The sequence below is a fragment of the Myotis lucifugus genome, unplaced genomic scaffold, assembly GCF_000147115.1.
Source record: "Myotis lucifugus unplaced genomic scaffold, Myoluc2.0 scaffold_140, whole genome shotgun sequence".
NCBI lineage: Eukaryota > Metazoa > Chordata > Mammalia > Chiroptera > Vespertilionidae > Myotis > Myotis lucifugus.
This window is the reverse complement of record NW_005871188.1, coordinates 588,463-613,661: the sequence shown is the minus strand read 5'-3', so window position 1 is coordinate 613,661 and position 25,199 is coordinate 588,463. Positions and strand designations below refer to the sequence as shown.

Below are 25,199 nucleotides of genomic sequence, written 5' to 3'. Positions count from 1 at the left end.
ATAAGGGTATAAACAAGAGAGAAGTGAGAAACCATCTGGTACAAAGACACCCAGCAGCCTACAGCATAGATACTGCTCACTGAATTGATATTTTTTTAAAAAACACCTAGCAGACAATGTTGTTGTTGTTTTAAATGAACTAAAATTTCAAATGAAGAGATTTCACAAAATGTCCTGGCTTTATGGCTTCTCTTGAAAAATGGGAAGACCTGCCCAAATAAGACATACAAATGAGTGGTTCAACAACTGCCCCACAGGATAGGGCAAATGCTCCTTGGTTCACCACAAACTCAGGCCGGTCAACTCCACTCACTCTCTCATCTCCCTGTTTCCTGCAGGTGTTTGGGCTCCCCGTCTCCATCTAATTCTTTCATTTTATAGGAAGAAAAGATCCTGAAAGGTACACAAGGGTATCGTGACAGAGAAGTGACTACACCTAACTCTCTCATCTCCAATTCAGTTTCCTATTCACACTCTAAATCCTAAGAAATAACCTTTGCGAAACATGTTTATCAGTGGAATTACATGTTTTTGTAAATTCTTTGTGCCTTGTGGTGAGTTTTGCTCATAAAAAGAAGAGTTTCTCCACACTCCCAGCTTCCCTAACTTAGCCCCAAGAACTTGCATTTATTACATAATTCATTGTCTTTTCCTTTCTCCAACTTCCATTTTCTCTGAAAAATGTTCAGTAAATTAACTGTGAAAACCTTACGATTTTTCCTCCCAGACAGCACATCCATCTCTCTCTCCCTCAAAATAAATTCCACCCCTTAAAGAAATGGAACTTCCAATACCAAGATAGCTGTGGTTTGGTTGCTTTCAATGCTTTGCCTGTGTTCAAAGGACAGGCTGTTACCACGTGGGCTAATTATCTAGATGGAGCTGTGGTTGAAAAGTGATGGATTTAAGAGACTGCCCTCTTTGCGGCTGACAATTTATCACAAGTTGGTGTTTTAGGCTTAGCCTCAGCTTGAGAACTAACATTTTTTTTCATTTAAATTCATTTTTTGGGAACAGTCCTATAGAATGATCTTACTATTCTTGAACTGTGCAACAGAGAATAAACAAATTCACATTTTTACTCCCCAAGAAATTTTCAAGGTTTTTAAAGTTCTTTTATAATTCCAAAATTATCAGGGCTAAATGTTGCAACTTTGTAGAATTGCTATTCTCACTGGAGATTAGTCTATGTATATTGGAGGAAGGGGGCAATTTTGAAAGAAATTATTTTTATTTCCAAGTGCCATCGATTTGATTTAATGTTTTGCCCATGTGTGATAGAAAGTCTAGGGATTGATTTTTAATATCAAGTCATTCAAGGTTATGTGGCTCAAAGTAATCTTAACTAAATAAAACTTCAACAACTGAACCAAAAAAGTAACCAGCTCAAAAGTGGGGGGAAAAAATGTTAACAATTGCCTACCTCATGCCCTCTACCTCTCACTTTTAAACCCACAAAGACACATGTGCACCCACATAGAAATGTAATTAATAAAATATTTTAGTATTATGGAGAGATTAGAAAAGGCTAGGATTTTTTTCCTTGATTCGGGGAATTTTTGTTTGTTTCACAGTTTCCTGTAAAAATACCAAAATGAACAGCCTTCTGCCATAATAGCCTGCTAATAAAATGAGAATGCTAGCACAGGAAGTTGGCTTGCTCACTTAATCTTCTGAACATACTGATGGAGTTAGTACTAAGTGCCAAACAGAATGGAGCAGAGAAAAGAGAACTTGCGTGTTTTCAGTCCTCCCTTGACATTATCCCAGAAAGCATTGGAGAACCATCTACGGTGGCAGAGAGCTCTCCCTCCAGGAAGTGCCCATGCTGGCTGGGAACTGAGCCCACTGCACTTGATATGTAACTTCCAAAACGTTTTTTTCATATAGTTGCTATGCTCTACATTACATCCCCATGACTTTATTTTGTAACTGGAAGATTGTACCTTTTGACCCCCTTTACTTATTTTTCCCACCTCCCTCTCCTACACCCCATCTCAGACAACCACCAATCTGGCGTCTGTATCTATGAACTTGGGTTTGTTTGTTTCATTTTTTTTTTTTGGCGGGGGGGGGGGGCGGGTTTGTTTTGTTTTTTAGATTCCTCATATAAGTGAGATCATATGGTATTTGTCTGTCTCAGTCTGACCTACTTCACTTAGCATAATGCCCTCAAGTCCATCCATGTTGGCACAAATGGTATGATCTCATACTTTTTAATATATTATATTAATACTGGTATATATCACATTTTCTTTATCATTTCATTCATTGGTTGTTTTTTGTCTTGGCTATTGCAAATAATGCTGCAATGAACATGAGGGTATAGATATCTTTTAGAGTTGGTCTTTTCACTTTCTTCTGCTAACTACCCAGAAGAGGGGTTTTTGGATCATATGGCAGCTCTACTTTTAAATTTTTTAGGAATCTTCATACTGTTTTCCATAGTGGCACCAGTTTACACTTCCACATTCTTAATAGTAAGAAACACTTGAGTTTCACCTGGTCTCTCAACCTTTCTTGACTGTGATACTGAACAATAATTAACCATCTAGAACAGCGGTTCTCAACCTGTGGGTCGTGACCCTTTTGGGGGTTGAACGACCCTTTCACAGGGGTCGCCTAAGACCATCGGAAAACACATATATAATTACATATCGTTTTTGTGATTAATCACTATACTTTAATCATGTTCAATTTGTAACAATGAAAATACATCCTGCATGTCAGATATTTACATGACGATTCATAACAGTAGCAAAATTACAGTTATGAAGGAGCAACGAAAATAATTTTATGGTTGGGGGTCACCACAACATGAGGAACTGTATTAAAGGGTTGTGGCATGAGGAAGGTTGAGAACCACTGGTCTAGAAGGTGCACAGAATTACAGACAAGGAGAAAAGGCAAGCGCTTCTCACATGACACTCTTCCTCAGGAAAAGATGGAGTTGATAAGCAAGTCATCTCCTTCTTTTCCCTCTTTCCCACACCTAGAGACAGCCCTGAACCCCAACTCCTTTTGCCTAACTTGATTTAAACTTTGTGGTCTCTACGACCTTAGATATTTTGGGAATGAGCATAATTCTAACATTTAATTTTATTCTATTCATGTATGTTATTTTCAAAGGGCTGCTTTAGTAACCACCAAGTTTTAACTAAGCATTTGACAAAGACATTGCTGAGTCCTGTTTGGTTGAAATTCACTTGCAATCCCATTGGTCTCAACAAGAGTATAGGCTGAGATAAAAGTGCTTGTGGTGAAGAAATGTGCCATGAAATTTATTTTTTACATAACGCATTATAGTTTTGACATATATCTTATTATTGTTGGCTCTAAATAAATATTTTTTCAATATCCAGTTCAATGGATTACATTAGATGAAATTTCCTCATACCTGTCTCTTTCTTGCAAAGATCTGGAAACATCCTTGTTTTATATTGTGTTGCTTACACAATTGTACTTGTGCCTAGAGGTGAAAGATGCTCAGGTGAATGACAGAGTGTTCTCCAGTCCTTCTCCGATCACACCAGGAGGGAATTTACCTTGCTACACATCTCCAGGCCTATGGAGTAGGGAGGACTTTATTTTTTAATTTTTTATTTGTTGTAATTCTTTATTGTTGGAAGTATTACATATGTCTCCTTTTTTCCTCCATTGACCCCCAGTCACCCGCCCTACCCCCACCCCAGGACCTCACCACCCCATTGTCTGTATCCATGGGCCATGCATATATGCATACAAGGTCTTTGGTTGACTACCTCCCACCCGCCTACCCTCCCCTGCTTCCATGCTTCCATGTCTCTGGATCCACTCCATTCATCAGTTTATTTTGTTAGATTCCACATATGAGTGAGATCATGTGATGCTTGTCTTTCTCTGACTGACTAATTTCACTTAGCATGATACTCTCCAGGTCCCTCCATGCTGTCTCAAAGGGTAAGAGATTCTTCTTTTTTGCTGCTGCATAGTATTCCATGGTATAAATGTACCACAGTTTTTTTATCCACTCATCTACTGATGGGCACTTGGGCTGTTTCCAGATCTTAGCTATTGTAAATTGTGCTGCTATGTACATAGGGGTGCATGCATTCTTTCTGATTGGTGTTTCAGGTTTCTTAGCATATATTCCTAGAAGTAGGATCACTGGGTCAAATGGCAGATTTATATTTAATTTTTTGAGGAAACTCCATACTGTTTTCCATAATGGTTGCACCAGTCTGAATTCCCACCAGCAGTGTACTAGGGTTCCCTTTTCTCCACATCCACGCCAGCACTTGTCATTTGTTGATTTGTTGATGGTAGCCATTCTGACAGATGTTAGGTGATACCTCATTGTCATTTTAATTTGCATCTCTCTGATGATCAGTGACTTTGAGCATTTTTTCATATTTCTCTTGGCCATCTGTATGACCTCTTTGGAGAAGTATCTATTTAGGTCCTTTGCCCATTTTTTAATTGGATTGTTTGTCTTCCTTTTGTTAAGTTGCATGGGTTCCTTATATATTTTGGATATTAACACTTAATCAGATGTATCATTGCCAAATATGTTTTCCCATACAGTGGGCTCTCTTTTAGTTTTGTTGACGGTTGCTTTTGCTGTGCAGAAGCTTTTTGTTTTGATGTAGTCCCATTGTTTATTTTCTCCTTAGTTTCCTCTGCCTTAGAAGACATATCTGTAAACATATAGCTACAAGTGATGTCTGAGATTTTGCTGCATATGGCTTCTTCTAGGATTTTTATGGTTTCACAACTTACATTTAAGTTTTGTATCCATTTTGAGTTTATTCTTGTTGTGTATGGTATAAGTTGATTGTCTAGTTTCATTTTTTTTTGCATGTGTCTGTCCAATTTTCCCAACACCATTTATTGAAGTGACTCTCTTGACTCCATTGTATGCTCTTGCCTCCTTTATCAAATATTAATTGAGTGTAATGGCTTGGGGCAATTTCTGGGTTCTCTGTTCTGTTCCATTGACCTATATGCCTGTTCTTGTGCCAGTATCAGGCTGTTTTGATTGTTTGTCTTCCTTTTGTTAAGTTGCATGGGTTCCTTATATATTTTGGATATTAACACTTAATCAGATGTATCATTGCCAAATATCATTACAGTGGCTTTATAGTATAACTTGAAATCTGGTATTGTGATTTCTCCAACTTTGTTTTTCTTTCTCAAGATTGTTGCAGCTATTCAGGGTCTTTTTTTGATTCCCTATATATATTTGGAGTATTTGTTCTAGCTCTGTGATATATGCCGTTGGTATTTTAATAGGGGTTGCATTAAATCTGTAGATTGCCTTCGGTAGTATGGACAATTTAATGATGTTTATGCTACCAATCCATGAACATGGTATATGCTTCCACTTGCTTATATCTTCTTCTATCTCTTTTTTCAACGTCCTGTAGTTTTCTGAGTACAGGTCTTTTGCCTCCTTGGTTAAGTTTATTCCTAAGTATCTTAAATTTTTTTGTTGCAGTGGTAAATGAGATTGTTTGTTTAGTTTTTCTTTCTGAGAATTCATTATTGGTGTATAGAAACACCATCAATTTTTGGGTTTCGATTTTGTATCTTGCTACATTGCCAAATTCATTTATTAAATCTAGTAGTTTTTTGGTGGTGTATTTCGGGTTTCCTATGTACAATACCATGTCATCTATGAATAAGGAGAGTTTTCTTTCCTTAGGGAGGACTTTATTCTTGGGAATCATTATCATCATCTACTATACTATAGTGCTGCCTCTAGACATTTGGTCTTCAGTTTTCCTAACAGAATGAACATTATAGCTCCTGAAACATGACTATGTCACACCTATTCACTGCCCACTTCCCTTTCCCAAGGTGCATCCTTTGTATTTATTTGTCATTCCTCTGACAGGAAGCATATATCAATACTTGCTGAATGACTTAACTCTGGGAGAAGTTTTGAGCCTACACATTTTAGGAAGTTTTTTATCATCTGTAGATTTTTTTAAAAAATTTTCTGAATAAGCTTCAATTTTTATTCAATTTTTAGTATGCTTAAAAAATTATGAATCACTTTTTTATTCTTAAACTTTTTTTTCTTATTTAGTTCTTCCTTTGGTTTCTGGTCAAGAAAAGTGAAATATTGAAAAATAACTGAAAGTATGAGATTGATCTAACTTTATAATATCCAAAAGGCTTTAACATGTTCATTCATGAAATCATTTCTCAGTGAAGCATGGACATGTTATTTATGTTCACAGCTACTACAAAATTTCAGAACTAGCCAATGTTTCTGTTGCGCAAATGAGGGAACTAATGCCCAGTTAGGGTAGATGACTTGATTAGCTCAGAACTAGAATTTAGGTGCTTTCCACTCTGAGAACAATGATGTTTTATGTTGTAGAAAGAAAAATAAATAAATGAATGAATGAATGAATGAATGAATAAATAAATTAATAAAAACAGAATTCCACTTTAGAACTTTCTCTTTTAGGGGTTCTCCCAAGGGTTTTATAAATTATTTAGAAGCTGACCTGATTTCAGTTAGAGAATCAAAGAGAGAGTTAATTGCAGACTTCAAATATGTGAGCTATTATTTTAAGATAATATTTTCCAGATATTTCCCACCTCCTCTGAGAATGGAAAAGAAGAAATGAGCTTAAAGTTCAGCAAAAAAGACTGAGATTAGATATTAATTAATGTAGGTCTGTGAAATCCTGCAATTGGTTACTGGGGAATGTTGTCAAATCGCCTCCTCTGGAGAACTTTGGGAATGTGGTGGGTGGCCCATTCCTAGAGCTAGGAGCACCGTTTAATTTATATCTCATGAGGTCATGCTCTGCCTATAGCTAGCAGGTGGGGTAGTTGTCTACTCTTAATTATAGCAAAATTCAAGACTAATGAGTGAAGCATGCAGTTTAAGTTCTGTTTCATATTTATGTCAGTCCTGATAAGTGTAAGTGTGAAGATTGACTAAAATTACTGAATGCTTATTGGATGGTCTTGCCCATGGCCTTCCAACATCTGAAAGGTTTATTTCTTTGGATTCCATCTCAACATACTCACCTTGCCAGCAGCTTTCTGATTTCATGAATACCTTCCAAGTTGTGTTCCTGGTCTACAAAGCAAAAAATAAGGGGTCCATCCTATGTAAAAGAGAAAATCTTTATTTCAACTAACAAGACAGGCTTAATATTTAGAGGACAAAATGAATAAGAGTGACAATATAATTAGATAAATCTGTATCTTGTAAAACAAAGTAGAAAGAGTTGTTAGCTCATATATTGGGTGACAACTCCTAAAAGTCATCAAATAAGAATTTTAAATTTCTAACTTAACATGTAAGTCTTGAATTTCAGTAAAATAATCAATTATGTAAGTACAGGATGGAGAGATATCATTTGAAAGAGTTTAATGTGTAAAAAGAGGCTTAATAAGAAATAATTATATAACTTATTTGAAGTACATTCATTGTCTGGAATAAAGCTAGTCTTTAAAAACTTAGCTAATATCATTATAACTTTGATACTCACTGCCTCTTCTCCCCTAGTCTCCTGCTCATTCTGCTTTTCTCATACACATCATTAATTCTGCCCAATGTCAAACTGGAACAGCATTGATCATTCTTCTGCATACCCCCAAAAAATCCCTTCCCACGAACAGAATCATTTTTTTATTTCAGAAAGATTGGGGTTTCTTTATCTCTGAGGAGATTAGGGAGGGAATTTACAATAAAGAGTCTATAATAAACATAAAAGGCCCACCGGAATGAATTTTCCTTTTCTGACTGCTCCTCTACTGGAAATTTTTTCTCTGACTCTTCCCTATTTAGCAATCATCTCTGCTCACAACTGATCTCTTCCAGAAGCTCCCAGAAGGCCAAATTTATCTGCCCTCTATTATTTAGAGTTGCTTCTATCTTCCTTTAAAACCAAAGAGCTACCCATCCAAGCACAGCTCAGTGTCTACAGTAAAATGGATTTCAAAGGCACAGCATCTCAACAAATATCATTGCCCACCTCCTTCCCATCTCCTGCATTGTTTTTCTGCATTTCATTCGACCCATGGTATATTTAGGTTTTTGTCTACTTTTTGTGTTCCCATCAAAGCCTAATTCTCAAAATGTTAAAAACACAATACTCACCCATAAGTGAGCACATCAAAGTTTTATTTAACATATGAAAAAGTTTATTTCAAATAAAATATTAAAAACCTGGGATAAAAAAAGAATACTGAGATAATGCTAAGTTGGATAAACTATTAATATTGTAAAGGGCAATAAAACCATAACCTAAGGGGGTTAACATAGTTTCCCAAGTAGTTAATATCTGTAATACTAAGCAATTATGCAGCAAAGTTACACATCATCAGTCAAAGCACCTTAAGGTGAGCTTATTTGCATGACAATAAAGGACATGTGACCATCTATCTTTTGCCTGAGCCAATTTTAGGATACATATTTTAATGCCCCCTTGTTAACCCCCAAATAAATGTAAGCTACATGTGCACTGCCATCTATGAATCAAAAAAGGTAGGTCTCTCCTACAAGCTGCTCAGATAATAAAAATAGCAACAAAATTTACACCAGGTAATAGGTTGCCTTATGAATGTTTCCATCAATATTAATATTCAAAAGGAAATATTTGGATTATCTGTCAGCATCTGTTGTAGGCAGGATTCTAAGTGGGTAGTGAGGCTGAATTAGATGTTTTTTAAAGCCCCTATCAACACTAAGAGTTTTGACTGCGTGGATCCATTAATAAATATTGAGAAAGTCAAGAGAATACCACACATTTTCTTTGTCCTCCAGAAGCTTAATCATGTTGCAGTCTAATGGACAAGAACAATAGAAAAAAACATAAGGTTGATTGGAAATATAGTTAACTAGCTGTTAAATTTCCAATAGGACTAGGAGAATAATGATGGTCGAGAAGGTAGAGAAGATTTTGCAGAAGAGGTAGGAATTAATTGGTCTAGATCAGTGGTCGGCAAACTCATTAGTCAACAGAGCCAAATATCAACAGTACAACGATTGAAATTTCTTTTGAGAGCCAAATTTTTTAAACTTAAACTATATAGGTAGGTACATTTTTATTAACTTAATTAGGGTACTCCTAAGGCTTAGGAAGAGCCACACTGAAGGGGCCAAAGAGCCGCATGTGGCTCGCGAGCCGCAGTTTGCCGACCACGGGTCTAAATGAATAGTACATACAATTAGGCTGAGTTGTGTCCTCCAAAGTCATGTGTGGAAGTCCTCACTCCCAGTATGTCAGAATGTGACTGTAGTTGGAGACAGTCTTTAAAGAGGTAATTAAGTTAAAATGAATTCACCAGGGTGGGCCCTAATCTTATATGTCTGATGTTCTTATAAGAAGAGGAGATGAAAACACAGACTCACAGAGGAAAGACCATGTGAAGAGGCTGGGAGAAGGTGGCTATCTACAAACCAAGGAGGTCTCAAAAGAAACATACCCTGCCAACACCTTAATCTCAGATTCCAGACCCCAGAATTGTATGATAATAAATTTCTGTTGTTTAAGCCACCCAATCTGAAGTCATTTGTTATGGCAGCCTAGCAAACTAAACAGTAGGACTGAAATGTGGAGAGAGAAGAAGAATCCCTTAGGGAAAAAAAAGAATATATAAATAAAGAGGTCAAAATGAGGACAGATATATTGAGGAATACAGTTTTGAAACAGGGGCTTCCATTAGTAAAAGGTACCTACAAGTCCCATTCTAATAAATAAGACTTTTTTTTCAGTATTGTGTCTTAAGAGAGAGAAAACCTTTTAACCTTCAGATCGTTATTCAAAATGTACTTCCTCAGAGATGTTTTCCCCTTTCCAAAACGGTGTCTTCTACCCCAAGTCATTCTCAAGCCCTTTATCCTGCTTTGTGTTCTTCAAAGCACTCAAATATGAAATTAAAAACTTTTCATATTGGTTATTGCCTGTCTCCCCACTGGAATGAAAGTTCAATAGGCTCAGGAATCTCATCTCTCGAATTTACCACTCTATCTTCAGAACCCAGAACAGTTCCTAAATTTAAATATCTATATACATAAACATGTAAATATAAATACCTATATAAATAAAAGTAAAAATATAAATATCGAATGAATGAATTGTCCTAAGAAATGCCATCAGGAGAGAATTTTCTTTGAGAGGCATGGAAAAGCCAAGAAGATACTTCTGGTGAGTGGAGGAGTCGGACTCTCCTGACTTTCCCTTGCCTCAGGTGTTGTGAATCTGAGGCCTTGAGAAACTACAAACCCTGTTCAAGGGGGCAAGGAATGGGCACAGCGGAAGACTACCAGGAGCAGAAGGGAGAGGCTTGAGCACAGCACAGACTGCATGGATACGCATGCACATACATGCACTTACACAGACACGCTGTGTCAGCCCCATGTGAAAGGGAAAGTTGGATTCGGGGCAAAGTCTGAAAGTTTAAATACTTAAGCATTCTTTTGGACAGCAAGCTAAAATTTCATGAGGATAAATGTACAAATAAAATGTTGAGGAGCGTCTAAAATAATATATATCACATTATTCTGTTACAAACATTATAGGTCACATGAGGAAACTGAAACTCTCTGCAGCCCTGCCCAAATATAGGGAGCCATTTAGGACTGTTCGAGATTATTAGGATTGGCCACTCTGACACCAGAATGAATTATTGTCTTGGTTCCACTGATTTTTTTTTTGCCATTTTTAATATGTGCATTTTAATGGCCATTGTTTTTTATTCATGTCAGGTTTATCATTATTGCAGTTAACCTCACATTTACTTTGGCTGGTATCCTCCTTTGAAAAATCTTTGACATTTCAGTTGGTTTTGATTTGTCTTTTTGGTCACACTCCATTAAAAATAAATTTGAATAGTGCTTTTCAGCTCACAAAGAATTCATGTTATCATTTGTGCCCTTGAACAGCTCTGTGGGAGAGGCAGAGATTAGAATTTCTAATTTATAGGTAAGGCCACTGAGGCTGAAGATAATGGACTTGCCCAAGGTCATAGACATGGGGAATCACAGACTCAACTCCAGGTCTTTTGGCTTCTCTGATGCTTTTCCTAAGTGACATGACACCCATTACTAAGCCAGCTTGGCTGGCCAAGAGCCAGTGTCCACACACATTATATATGTTTATGCATATTCACACATATACATTATCAAATAGAAATTTATAAAATGTAAGATAGAACTCCAAATAGTATTGTGTTCTGCATCCTCAGAAAGAGAAACGAGAGCAAAGAAAACCCACTCCCCTGTTCCTTTCCAGCAGAATTGAGTCTCCTTCTTGCCGCCAGGTGTTTTTATAGTGTTACATGAATCTGATGTTCTTCTCAGTGATTCGGGGAGAACCACCACACCACTCTGACCACCAAAAATATCCTCAGGGACAAGAGGGAAATTAGTAAGGATAAGTCAAGCGGTAAATTTTAACTAGGGCTCCTACATAAATATTCAAGTTAAAACTGAACAAAGTTTACTTAAATAAAAAGTCAGAGCAATGTTTCAGATGGCAGACCAAAGGAGGTGGTTTTGAAGAGAGAAAGGCCAAGCCTGCAAGAGGAAATAATTGTGGTAAAGCAGGATCCCACTGGCCTTTGGTATTCAGCTGGGGTTCTTCCAGGCATTTGCCTTCTTCCGGTTTTTCAGTGTTTCATTAGATTGTCCTGGTTTAAAGATTGTTGAGTATAATCCAACACATCCACTGAATTGATGGAAGAATGAAGGGCCAAGCATGCTAGCTTATTAAATACAGCACCACAAGTTTGAGGTTTAATAATTAAATTAATTCATCCCCAAAGGTAGAATTAAGTCCCAGCATATACATTACCAAGAATTACCACGTATTTCTGGTATGGATTAATACCTTCACCTCTCCAGTGACTGCCTCAGACACTGAATGTTAGAGCCAGATGAGACTTTACAAAACAATTGAGTCTTGTTTTCAACAAATGAAAAAGTTGAAAGGATTCTGTTCAGAGACACCCAACTAAGATGAGAACGTCTGAAGTTCCGGTCTTCTGAGTGAAAAAAAAGTAAGGAATAGTGGTGTGTGTGGTATGCTGTAATTTGTGTCTTAAAGGGGTATATATTATATGTGCATATTCATAAAATATATCTGGAAAAATGTGAAGAAAAATGGGGAAAGTTGTTGATTCAAAGGGAAGGGATTTTAAAGAACAGAAGTGGAAGGGAAATTCACCTTTTTTTCTGGATATTCTTTGCTACTCATTAATAGTTTACACATCTGTTACTCCTACTATAAGCTCCTTGAGGGCAGGGCCCACTGACCATATTATATTCCTCTTTGTAATCCCTAGGTGGGTCTAACACTGTTTCTGGTATGTACTCAATAAATTATTGCTAATACATACAAGCAAGTGTTCTTTTTTCACCTGAAATAAATGTGACTATTATTCATTATAAATCAGAAATACTTTTGTGGCTTTATCCAAATGGTTTATGACAATTAATCATTCTTAGAAGGACAGAAAATAACAACCTTCTATCTTCTCCCATTTTATCAGTACATAAACTTTTTAGAGAACACTTGAAATAAACAGTTCTTGAGACTATTATAACTTATGAAATGGAGAAAGTTTTATAAATCATTTTGCTGACAGATATTTTTTCATTTTTTTACCCCTAGTTAGTATATTTACAAAAACTGTAAAGCAGTAAATTTTGTGGTAGGGATTCTTTAAATATTTTCTTAGGTGCTTTTTATTAAACAATTCTTCTGTAGCCTGTTCATACGCTTGGCATTACTTTTGAATAGGATATTGCAAAGTCAACGCACATTTTCTAAAAAGTGGAAAACTATGCTCCAGAGTTAAGGCAGCAGAAAAGAAAACAAACTCTCAGGAGAATGGAAATTAAACTATTTATAGACAGAAGTTTATTTAATTGTTTTCCAGAAGATACATTAAAAATCTCTCTCTCTCTCTCTCTCTCTCTCTCTCTCTCTCTCTCTCTCTCTCACACACACACACACACACACACACACATCTCTCCAGCATTATGATGGCTCCACTTAGGATTCAGATTTTAATTAAATCCCTTAATAAGGAGTGAGAGCAAAGTACGTAAGTATCTGGTGTTAGCATTGGGGATGAATAACTGGACAGACTTCAATGTGTACCACACTTGCCCTCTAGTGAGTATTTGGGAACACTGCAGTTCCCTGGACTGTTGGATCTTCAGCCCTAGGCATTTCAAGAGAGCTTTTCAAACTCATTTTTATAAACAAATACGTAAGCCCCATTTATATTTATTCTGTCAACTGTTAATTAGCAAAGGGTGTTACTAAAGAGATTAGAAACAGTTTATTCTTATGAGTACTTAAACATCTCTATCTTATTTATACAACTAATTTGCTTTGTAAACTCCTTTCTTTCATAATAGTACAAAGATAAATTCTAATGGACTTCAAATCCAATTAGCCAAATTCTACATGAATGACTTCACAGCATTTAAATAGAAGAAAGAAGAAATAACATCCCTGTATGTGCATAATTATGATAGTGATTTTTGTAATGACATTTTCGGACTATCACATGAAGAACTTACTTTACAATTCAGACCTCTGCAGTTTTTGTTGTTGTTTGCTCTTTAACATTTATAGCTATTTGTGACCACACCGAAGCAGCCAAAGGAATCTCAGCCTCTGGCATTAGCCTATAAATTATCAACTGTTTCCATTCAGAATATAATTTTGGCACTTACTAACAAAGCCTGACTTGCCGCCAAGTTCACCTCCTTTTGGAAAATTCACTCTATCTGTAAGGATTAAATTTAGTGTGACTGTGTGACACCCAAAAGAATCATGTTTTAAGGAAGGTAGACCTTTGTTTCTCTCTTTAATAAACAAATTCCAAATTTAGGGATCAATATGATGCCTCCAAGTTCAACCAGGTCTGAGGTTTCTTCTACCATGGTGCTCCTCAGTGCTCATCTTTCACCTCACGGTCCAAGGTGTCTGATCTGTTTCCAGGCATTTTAGCCAGCAGGAAGGATGAAGAGGAAGAACATGCCCACTCATCTTTAGGATACTTCTTAGGAGCTGCCCCTATTACAACTACATCCAATTGGCCAGAACTTTGTCAGATGGCCACACCTGGCTGAAAGGTATTTGTTCTAGGCTGCTCTGTTCCAGCTGAAAATCAGGGGTAACAATACTATGGAAGAAGGCAGAACTGATATTCAGGGGCAATTCGCAGTCTCTCCTACAATCGATTGTCCTACAAACTGCCTTCACTTGACAGATTCTACTCTTTTCTGTTTTTTGTTTTATTTTTCTTTTTTGTCTATTAAAAGCTAAACTTTGTCCATTAGTCTTCTGCTCATGAAGTTCTGATAATAAAGACTGTTTTCTTGTGTGTTTTTCTTTCTTTCTCTATAATCCAATGACTTGGCCTGCAGGTTTCAACATGTCAGTGCCTTCCTTCCTTCCCCACAGGTGATGGCTGTGCCACCTGCCCCTCGGCAGCTGCTGGGAGTGCTGCTTACCATTTCCCTCGGCTCCATCAGGCTCACTCAGGCCGGTGCCTACTATGGGATCAAGCCACTGCCTCAAATTCCTCAGATCCAACCGCAAATTCCACAATACCAGCCCCTGGGCCAGCAAGTACCTCACATGCCTTTGAGCAAAGATGGCCTTACCATGGGCAAGGAGCTCCCCCATATGCAGTATGGTAAAGAGTATCCACATCTACCCCAATATATGAAGGAATTGCAGCCGATGCCAAGGATGGGCAAGGAAGCAGCTCCCAAGAAAGGCAAAGGTAACAACAAATCCTGGGCTGTTATAGAACGGCGGCCTTCCAAAACTCTAAACTATGAGTTTGGCTGGGATGGGGGCAGGGGAGCTAAATTTTAGAAATTTTTATTTTAGAATATATTATTAACATTCACTAAATGGGGGTGTTCTGAACTCTATCCTCAAAAAGTTCAAGTCTTGAAGATACAGACAAAATTACCATTTTATGTTGTGCTTTCTTTTAACAGCATCAAATGACAGAAAACATACTTAATAACAAATAGTTTATTTCTTCATTCAGTACATATTTATTCAAGCATTTGGCAATTACTTAACAATCATCTATTTTTGTGCCACGCACTGGACTATATGCTGGGGGACCACCAGCATTCTGAATTAGGAGAGCAGTGCTGTATGGACCTGTTGTTGTTTAAAAAAAACAAAAAAAAATCACATGAAAGTATTTTGTGAACTAGGTGCTAGAGATAAATGCAAGTGCTTCTAAAACTGCTCTAATTAAGTTACCACACATGTCAATCAGTCGACAGGAGAATAAGGAGTATAGATTGTACCGAGAGATGATACCTGAAAATCTCTCCTATTACTTTCTAGGCATGCTTATTCAACACCTATAAACTGCCTATCACTTTCTCATAAATTCAACCTGTTTATCAGGAGTTCTAGGAAACCTAGCATTTGTAGGGAAGGAATTGCATCAGAGTAGCAACTCCCTTTAAGGAAGTGGAGGCCATCTAGAGGCCAGAAATAAGGGAGCCCTTTACTTCTGGGAACTACTGGATTTGGCACTAAGAGGCCTGGATGCCCAGAGGCCAGAAATAAGGGAGCCCTAGTCATTTAACGTGCTAAGTTAATGCTAAAGCACCGTAAGAACTTTGAGTTGCTAGAGCTGGTCACACAACAAACCCTAAGTAAGAGCAGGGTAAGCTCCAGGCACTGTGCTAGACACCAGGGATTCCTGATCAATAAGACGGATCCTGCCTCACATGTGCCCTTGATATAGTAGCTACATACTGCTTAGAAATAACAGACCAAAACTGTACTTTCAGAGATCATTTCTATAGTTAGTTAGAAGTAACATGACTTAATAGTACTCTAATAATACCTACTCGCATAATGGAGGAAGTATTCCCGATTTTCTTCTTTAGGAGCTGATATTCTGCTGCGGAGATGATCTCGGCCATTTGTTTTCCTCCCTTTCTTGAATGGCCTGTCTGGCTTTTGGCACTTCCTGCACTTACTCAGATGGGAACCAGATTTCAGTCAGGGAATCTGGAAAGAATGGGAGTTCTGTGGTTCTATTTTGTTCCCTGACAGTAGCTCAGTGAAAAATACAATGATCAAAACTAAGATGCAACTACTGGTTGAAATAAAGACTTTGGGACCATAAGTTTCACTTCTTTATGTTGTCCATTAATCCCAAGAGCATGGGGGAATCCAGAGTTATGTTTCTCTGCAAGTCATAGCATAATCATTTATACTATGCTTTGTATTTCGATAGCACCTTTCACATCCACTACCTAATCTTGTGTGAGGGTGTTATTACTCTCACTGTGCAGATGGTGTAAGAGACCCAATGAAGATCTCATTTCAAGACCAGGAAGAAAAGCTGAACTTCCTGCTCCTAACCCCAGCTCCATTCCTTATCCACACTGCTTGGTATCCTAAAATCATAAAGTTGCCTCGACCTTCGCAGCAGGGTTCAGGATCTGAAGGAGGGGCTGATGCACAAATGAAAATGCTATACAAGAAATATGAATTTAGAAGGCATTGGGGGCCAGGTGGAGCCTCTTTCTTGAAGAGACACACCAACTTCTGGGTCCCCTTTGCTTTTTATTCACTTGAATATACATTTGTCCTTTAGCAATGCATACAGGCAGATCAAAGGTAAAGTTTGGTAAACAGTATAAGGATTATCAGGTTAGGAAATTGCCTTGAGCTATTGAGCCCACAGCAGGGCAGTATTATGCTGATTTTCAGCCCTGCTAAATATCAAAGTCCATTGGTATTCCAATGTTTCTTTTTGTATTAATATGCTAACTACTGTTTGCTTTAGTCTCCCGCATAAAGTATTTTATTCCCTTCTCCTGTTTAAAAACAAATTTGCAAGTGAGAAATAGCATATTAAAGAATGAATGTTTGAGGCTTAGGAAATCTGCAGTACATTGAAGAAATTAAGCAAATATCTTTGACTCTAGAAGATAGGTGTGAAAGATGTTATTAAACCACAAACAAAATAAAATGCTTCAGTTCTTCTGAGTCCACATACAGTGGGGCCTTGATTTAAGAGTTTAATTCGTGACGGAGCTCGTAACTCAAATTACGCGTATGTCAAATCACTGTGACGTTAGCTGCGCCAACTAGCGGTGGGGTATCTGAAGCTGGCTCGTATATAACCCGAATTTTAGCTCACAACTCAAAGCAAAAAATCGGCGGAGAGATGGCTCGTATCTCGAAAAAACTCATTAGTCAAGGGACACTCGTAAGTCAAGGCCCCACTGTAATTGCTTTCATCATCCACATCATACCTTAGTTTTGCACAAGAGAAAATATTTTTGCCATAAATGATTATGTAAAAAAAATTAAGGACATGGAAAAATACAATATAACAACAAGTAGTAGAAAAAATAAAAATGAAGAATGACTCCAGCATTGTTTAAAATACACACACACACACACACACAAATACCTAGAACACAAGATGGTAATATATATGTAAATGTCAAGTGATTATCAACTTTGATTTTTCTTTACCCTTTTGTGAATTTTCTAGATTATCTACAGTGAACACACCATAATATCTCCAAGTTTTATACTTGGGGGAATGTTCATTACTTTTTGGCTTTTTCACTTAACCAATGCTGACAAAAGTAGCTAAAGATATCAATTCTCAAAAATACTATCTCAAATATGTTGAAGATATTATCATCTTGATTATCCTTTGAGTACAGCATTACTCTGTCTTTCAATAAGTAATGGGCAAGTGTGCCAGAAGTAAATAATCATTGTCATGACTCCCTTAAAGTGAAGGATAATCAATATTTCCCTCTCTCTCTCTCTCTCTCTCTCTCTCTCTCTCTCTCTCTCTTCTCTTCTCTTCTCTTCTCTTCTCTTTCCCAGTAGAAGCACCATTAGCCAGTTTACGAGGGGAACAAGGGCCTCGTGGAGAGCCAGGCCCAAGAGGACCACCTGGGCCCCCCGGTTTACCAGGTCATGGGATACCTGGAATCAAAGGAAAACCAGGGCCACAGGGCTATCCAGGAATTGGAAAGCCAGGTATGCCTGGAATGCCAGGAAAGCCAGGAGCCATGGGAATGCCAGGGGCAAAAGGCGAAATTGGACCCAAAGGAGAGATGGGGCCCAAGGGGATCCCAGGACCACAAGGACCTCCAGGGCCTCACGGACTTCCTGGCATTGGCAAGCCAGGTGGACCTGGGTTACCAGGGCAACCAGGTCCAAAGGGTGAGAGAGGACTCAAAGGACCACCAGGACCTCCAGGCCTTCAGGGTCCTAAAGGAGAGAAGGGCTTCGGGATGCCAGGTCTGCCAGGCCTGAAGGGTCCTCCGGGGATGAATGGCCCTCCTGGTCCTGTCGGGCTTCCAGGAGTGGGCAAACCAGGAGTGACAGGCTTCCCTGGGCCCCAAGGCCCCCTGGGAAAGCCAGGTCCTCCAGGTGAACCTGGGCCACAAGGCCCTATTGGGATACCAGGGGTTCAAGGACCTCCTGGGATGCCTGGAGTTGGAAAACCAGGCCAGGATGGGATCCCTGGCCAGCCAGGATTTCCAGGTGGCAAAGGGGAGCAAGGACTGCCAGGGCTGCCAGGACCCCCAGGCCTTCCAGGGATCGGGAAACCAGGCTTCCCGGGACCCAAAGGCGAAAAGGGCATAGGGGGTATCCCCCGGGGCTCTTGGACCAAGAGGGGAGAAAGGACCAATAGGTGCCCCTGGAATGGGGGGTCCCCCAGGAGAGCCAGGCCTGCCTGGAATCCCCGGTCCTATGGGCCCTCCAGGTGCTATTGGTTTTCCTGGACCCAAAGGAGAAGGTGGGGTTGTAGGGCCACAGGGGCCACCAGGTCCCAAGGGGGAGCCAGGGCTTCAAGGCTTCCCAGGGAAGCCAGGTTTCCTTGGTGAAGTGGGGCCCCCTGGCATAAGGGGTTTGCCAGGTCCCATAGGGCCCAAGGGGGAAGCTGGGCATAAAGGTTTGCCAGGGCTCCCTGGTGCTCCAGGTCTGCTTGGACCAAAGGGAGAACCAGGAATCCCAGGGGATCAGGGTTTACAGGGCCCCCCAGGCATCCCGGGTATTGCAGGCCCTAGTGGCCCCATTGGACCACCTGGAATTCCAGGCCCCAAAGGGGAACCGGGCCTCCCAGGGCCCCCCGGGTTCCCTGGAGTAGGGAAGCCTGGAGTAGCAGGACTTCATGGCCCCCCAGGAAAGCCCGGTGCCCTGGGTCCTCAAGGCCAGCCTGGCCTTCCAGGGCCCCCAGGCCCTCCAGGGCCCCCAGGCCCCCCAGCTGCGATGCCCCCTACACCACCACCCCGTGGAGAGTATCTGCCAGATATGGGGCTGGGAATCGATGGAGTGAAACCCCCCCATGCCTATGGGGCTAAGAAAGGCAAGAACGGAGGGCCAGCCTACGAGATGCCTGCATTTACCGCCGAGCTGACTGCACCTTTCCCACCCGTGGGGGCCCCAGTGAAGTTTGACAAACTGCTCTATAACGGCAGACAGAACTACAACCCGCAGACAGGCATCTTCACCTGCGAAGTCCCGGGCGTCTACTACTTTGCGTACCACGTTCACTGCAAGGGGGGCAACGTGTGGGTTGCTTTGTTCAAGAACAACGAGCCCATGATGTACACGTACGACGAGTACAAGAAGGGCTTCCTGGACCAGGCGTCGGGGAGCGCGGTGCTGCTGCTCAGGCCCGGAGACCGGGTGTTCCTCCAGATGCCCTCCGAACAGGCCGCGGGGCTGTACGCCGGGCAGTACGTCCACTCCTCCTTTTCAGGATATTTATTGTATCCCATGTAAAAAAGAAAAGAAGTAGAGAGAGATTTAATAGAAGAAAAGAACATGGAAATCCAAATGAAAACCGTAATTGCTTCAAAACATTTATATAGTTGGAAAGTTATATTTAAGTGAAATGTTGAACCATCATGTACAAATAAAAGCTAAGATGCATGTTTAATGCTCTGCACAGCATCTTGTAATGGAAAATGATGGGACAGATTTGTGTACCAAGTACTGACACTTGTGTTGTACCCACTGGAATCATATTAGCTGTTATGTTATGTGCTTCCATCATAACCTGCTTATTCAGATCAGTCAAAATATTTCAGTATGAAAGACCATAGCTAATGAAAGTCACTCATGTTGTTTACTTTTAAATATTTATAAGTATGGCTTAAAGAAAGGTCAATGATAACAATTACATACCGTATTTACTTGCATGATTTCCACTGTATTTGTGCAGAGATGTTGCCATGGAACGTGGGGGCGTAGTTCTGCATCCTTACCTGCCCTGGTGGGAGGGGGCGGGGCCGTGGTAGGGCTTTAGTTGCAAGGGCTCTTTGTCTCCTGTCAGAGGCTATGTCCTTTAGCCACAGGAGTCTTACTCAGAATTGTGTGTCTAGTGTCCCTAGAAGAACCAATCAGCCGTTGTGTTTACTCAGTGCCCTCTGTGCCTAGCACTGGGTGGGGCTTTAGACAGTGCCCCACAAGCAGCTAAGGACCACCTGGGAGACATGAGCAGTAGTTAACTCATTTATTCCTCAAGGGTTCCTTTTGGTATGGTTTTTTTTTTTTCCTGCTTTTTTCTTTTTTCTTCCCTGTGTGTAATTTCCACTATGGCCCAACGAATACAAACACCTGGAAGTCATAAGAAAGAAAGAAAAAAGCTTCTCCCCCCATAACTTCCCAGTTTTGTGGAACGCTTATTATCAATAGCTATTGTGTTTACATATTTAACAAATCCCCTCTTTTCCTACACACACAAATGAAGGGGATATCAATATTTCTTAGAAGCTATTATTATATTTCAAAGAAATTTCCCTGTGTAGTACACATGCAAATCAGTGTGCCATCTGAGATTCCAAAGTCAATTTCCAAAATCCAAGTCATCCTTTCTTTATTTTGGGGGGGAGGAGGAATGTAGATTTTTTGAATTACATTGCTGAAAATATAATTGCTGAAGTTCTAAAAGTAAATGTACTATTTCCTGATGTAGGTACTAAAATTATAGGAAAAGAACTGTTTCTTTAGAAGCAATTTGTGGAAAAGCTTTAATGCCAAAGGGCAATGGTAGCCCATGCTTTTCATGTCATCCCATACTCAGCACAAGGCAAGAGTTAATAAAGGTTTAAAGGGAGAAATAAATATTGTTCCAGGTTTTCACTTAGGTACATGCTAACTCCTTCCAGCATTCAAATCTGGTCTCAAAACACAGACAAAGCATTTCCACTCAGCAATGAGTCTACTGCTGTCACTAAGCCACTGGGGGAAATAATGTGAAGTTATAGTGGTGCTATCTTGTATCTTTTCCTCGAAATTAAGAATGAGGAGTTACAGGGATCATTACAGATGGGAAATGACACAAATAAATACGGTATAAACACACATGGAAATATGTCTATGTCAAATCTGAATTATTTTAACCATCAAGAAAATGCTCCTCAACCTAATATCTGTCTCTTCTCTTATATGGTACATGAGCACCATTTCTTCTCAATCTCTTTAAAAAAAGAAATGAGTTCATTACCACAGGGTTTCTTATCACTGCTACTTGTATGACAAAATTTTCCCATCAAAAAGATATCCCACCCAACCTATATGTTCAAAGCAGACAGCATTTATGTGGCCAAATATCCTTTGGGTTGGTCCTGAGGATGCTGGTTTGGGGCTGATGACTGTGGGGGCAATGTGGATCCATGGGGCTCCTTCTGCTGAACAGCTGCATTGGAATGGCTTGGAAGCAAGTCAGATCAGCTGGTTTGTAAAACTGTATTTATCTGTACATGTATGGGCTTTTTAGTTCCACCAAGAAAGAAAGAAAGTACCTATTTAGTTAAAACCAAATTTCACTTTTCAAAATACCTTCCAACTTATTTATTGGTTGTTACTCAATTGCCTGTGTGTGTGTGCGTGTATGTGTGTGTATTATCAGGCATATGCTTCTAACTTTTAGATGGTGCAGGAGCAAAAGCTATGCCAGATACTGTATATTCTACAATGGTGCTAATCTCAGAGCAAACGAATTACTCCATTTAATTTAAAGAAGAGTTTTAAATAATTATCTATGTGTCTGTGTTTCTCTTTTGTGTGTTGCACACCATGTTAACACATTAGTGTAAAACCAAAAGAAACAACCAAGCATTCTAAAGTCTAGGGATAGCACTACAATCCCTATTTCATTCAAAATTAACTAGAACTTTTCCATGTAATAAAGGACCCAACTGGCGTTATTGTTATTTAAATACAGAGTTTTAAGCAGTATGACATCAAGGGGAAAGAACTGTTTGCAGTGGGTGACTGTTCTCAAATATTTTACAGAATACCATGAGCAGTGAACAGACTGGTAACTTTTTCGAGTTTCAATGATAGATTTGAGACTTGTCAACAGCAAATCATTTTTGTATTTAAATATTTGTACTGATTTTTTTAAAAAGTCTTATTAAATATCTTTAAAAGTATGTTTCTCATCTTGTTCATATCACTCAGCTGACACTGTTTGAGCTTCATAATGTTTTTATCCTCCAATGTATTAATTAGCTGATGAAACAGAAAATTAAATCCCAACCTTGCCTAAATGGGACAATTTATTTATCATTGACATAACAGCTCTGAGCATAAGCAACCTAGGATTCAAGGTAGCGCCAGTCAGGGCCCCGGTTTTCTTCTACAGTAGTCCCCCTTATCCATAATTTTACTTTCCGTGTTTTCAGTTACCTGCGGTCAACTGTGGTCTGAAAATATTAAATGGAAAATTCCAGAGATAAACAATTCATGAGTTTTAAATTGCATGCCATTCTGAGTAGCGTGATGAAATCTCACGCCATTCTGTTCTGCCCCACCTAGGACGTGAATCATCCCTTTGTCCAGAGTATCCACACTATGTACCATACCACTTAGTAGCCATCTTGGTTATCAGATTAATTATCAGAGAGAAAGAGCCTACATTCACAAAACTTTTATTACAGTATATTACTGTAATTGTTCTATTTTATGAGTAGTAGTTGTTGTTAATCTCTTACTGTGCCTGTAAAATTAAACTTTATCATAGGTTTGTGTGAGTAGAAAAAAACATGTTATCTATAGGGTTCAGTACTATCTACAGTGTCAGGCATCCACTGGGGGTCTTGGATCACATCCCTGCAGAAAAGGGGGGACTACTGTATCTTGTTGTTCTTCCACTCCAAGCTAACTAACCATCACAGCCACATTCCAGCCAGTGGGAAGGTGAAAAAATTAGGAAGTGAGAGCATGTTTCCTTAATGGACACAACCCAGCAGTTGCTTAGATCACTCCCTCCTATATCCCATTGCTTGAATTTAGTCACATTGTCACAAGTTGTGAAGGAGTGTGGGAAATTGAATATGAATTGAGAGTAACCACGTGCCCAGCTAGAAATCAGGGGTTCTATTAATATCGAAGGAGGGAGAACAGATATTGGGAAACTTAGCTGCTGCATCTGTCACAACTATAATAATAAAAGCATAATATGCTAATTAGACCGGATAGCCGAACGACCTTCCAGATGGCCTTTCGGATGACCTTCCAGACAAAGTCGGGGCTGCAAGGGACAAGCCCCTTGCATGAATTTTGTGCATAGGGCCTTTAGTCTGCCATAAAAGAAAATAATGTCACAGACCTCTCTTCTCCCACAATCTTCAAACAACCTATTCTTTTTCACATTGCCGCACCACAGCCAAATATTTTGAGGGGAGATGGTGGTGACTGGAACTACGGAGCAGAAGCAGACCTGTTTCAAGATCCTAAGCATCTTAAGTATCACTGATAAAGACAGAATTATTTGGTGATGACTTGTCAAGCTCAGAATGCTCATAACTTACCATGTCCCGAATATTATAAAGGAATTCTTCAAATCATTCAACAAGCAAATATCTAGCTCCAATCTGTGGCTGGTTAACTCACTTGTTTAAACCATCAGTTTGGAAGCTCAAGACCACAGCTTCCATTTCCATAAAGCCCAATTAGTTCTATTTCACTCTAGAGTCAACGACTCTTTTATAATATGGACCAGTCATCTTGTGTGTACACAAGTGTTGGTCACAGAAGTAAATGGAAGGATAGATATAGGAGACAGAGACAGGAAGAAATAAAAGGTTGGAATTTAGAATGCTGGACAAGACCCATCATTACAATGGGTCTACCGTAACCCATTATGTAAACCCAAAGTAGCCCCTACTTTGTGCTTGACATTACTAAGGCCATGTGAGGGACACAAATGCAACAGAAAACAGGGTCTTTCTCCTTTAAAAGTGGTATCTTCCGTTTGGAGGATATCAAGATGTTTGTTAAACAAGAAATTGATTTCCAGGTGGTGTACAAACACATGCAGGGTGGTTTGATGCCAACTGATGCATATGTGCTTACAGAAATTCAGAAAGAGAAAGACCATTCTGTATGGCTCCCTTCCTGGGAATGCTTCCTCTGGCTTGTTTGCAGCATAATTCCTGCTCACCTCTCAGGACACAGGGCACTCCTCGCCCCTACTGCTCAGATTTAGTCACGTTCTCCCCTGTGACACTACCCTGACTTGTACCGTCTTCTGTCCTATCCTCTTTCCTGCTTAGAAATAAACTGCCTTGCTCCCCTATTAGAGCGAAAGCTTCTTGAGAACAGGCACCTTGTTGTTTCACCTTGGCATCCACAGCCCATCACAGAGCACTGGTCCAATACCGGGTTTGAGGGAAGAATGAATCTCTGAAGGCTGCTGTGGGAGGCAGTGCCAAACTCAATGTGAGGTGTGACTGAATCCAGCTGTGGGATTCTAGGATTAGACAGAAAATTATGTATCCCAAGATTATTTAGAAGTTCACTGTGGGATAAAACCTAGTCTCAGTTATTTGGAGATTATTTTAATTTTTAAAACAATTTTATTTGCAAGTCACTAACAATTTTATTTTTAATAAGCTGTTTTTTGAATAGTTTTCTATTTATAAGAAAATTACAAAAATGTTACAGGTAGTTTCCACAAACCTGCACCAGTTTCCCGTTATTAACATCTGCCATTCAGAATGCATTACATTCAGTCATCATTTCTCTTTAGGCTCCTCGTGGCTATAAAAGTTTCCCAGACTTTCATTGTTTTAAAGAACTTGACAGTTTTGAGGATCACTGGTAATGTATTTTTTTTTTAATAATAATTTTTATTTCTTAAAGTATTACAAATAGTATTACATATGTCTCCTTTTCCCCCCCCCCCCTTGA

The 25,199-nt window shown here is 39.4% G+C and overlaps 1 protein-coding gene across 1 annotated transcript in view; it reads left to right on the top strand.

Moving 5' to 3' along the window:
• COL8A1 (collagen type VIII alpha 1 chain) overlaps positions 1–19,938 on the top strand; it is a 159,929-nt gene extending 139,991 nt beyond the window's left edge. The window contains 3 exon segments of the mRNA XM_023758864.1: positions 14,433–14,757; positions 17,871–18,646; positions 18,648–19,938. Coding sequence (XP_023614632.1) covers positions 14,436–14,757; positions 17,871–18,646; positions 18,648–19,781 — 2,232 coding nt within the window. The 5' untranslated portion in view covers positions 14,433–14,435 and the 3' untranslated portion in view covers positions 19,782–19,938.
• The last annotated feature ends 5,261 nt before the right edge of the window (positions 19,939–25,199 follow it).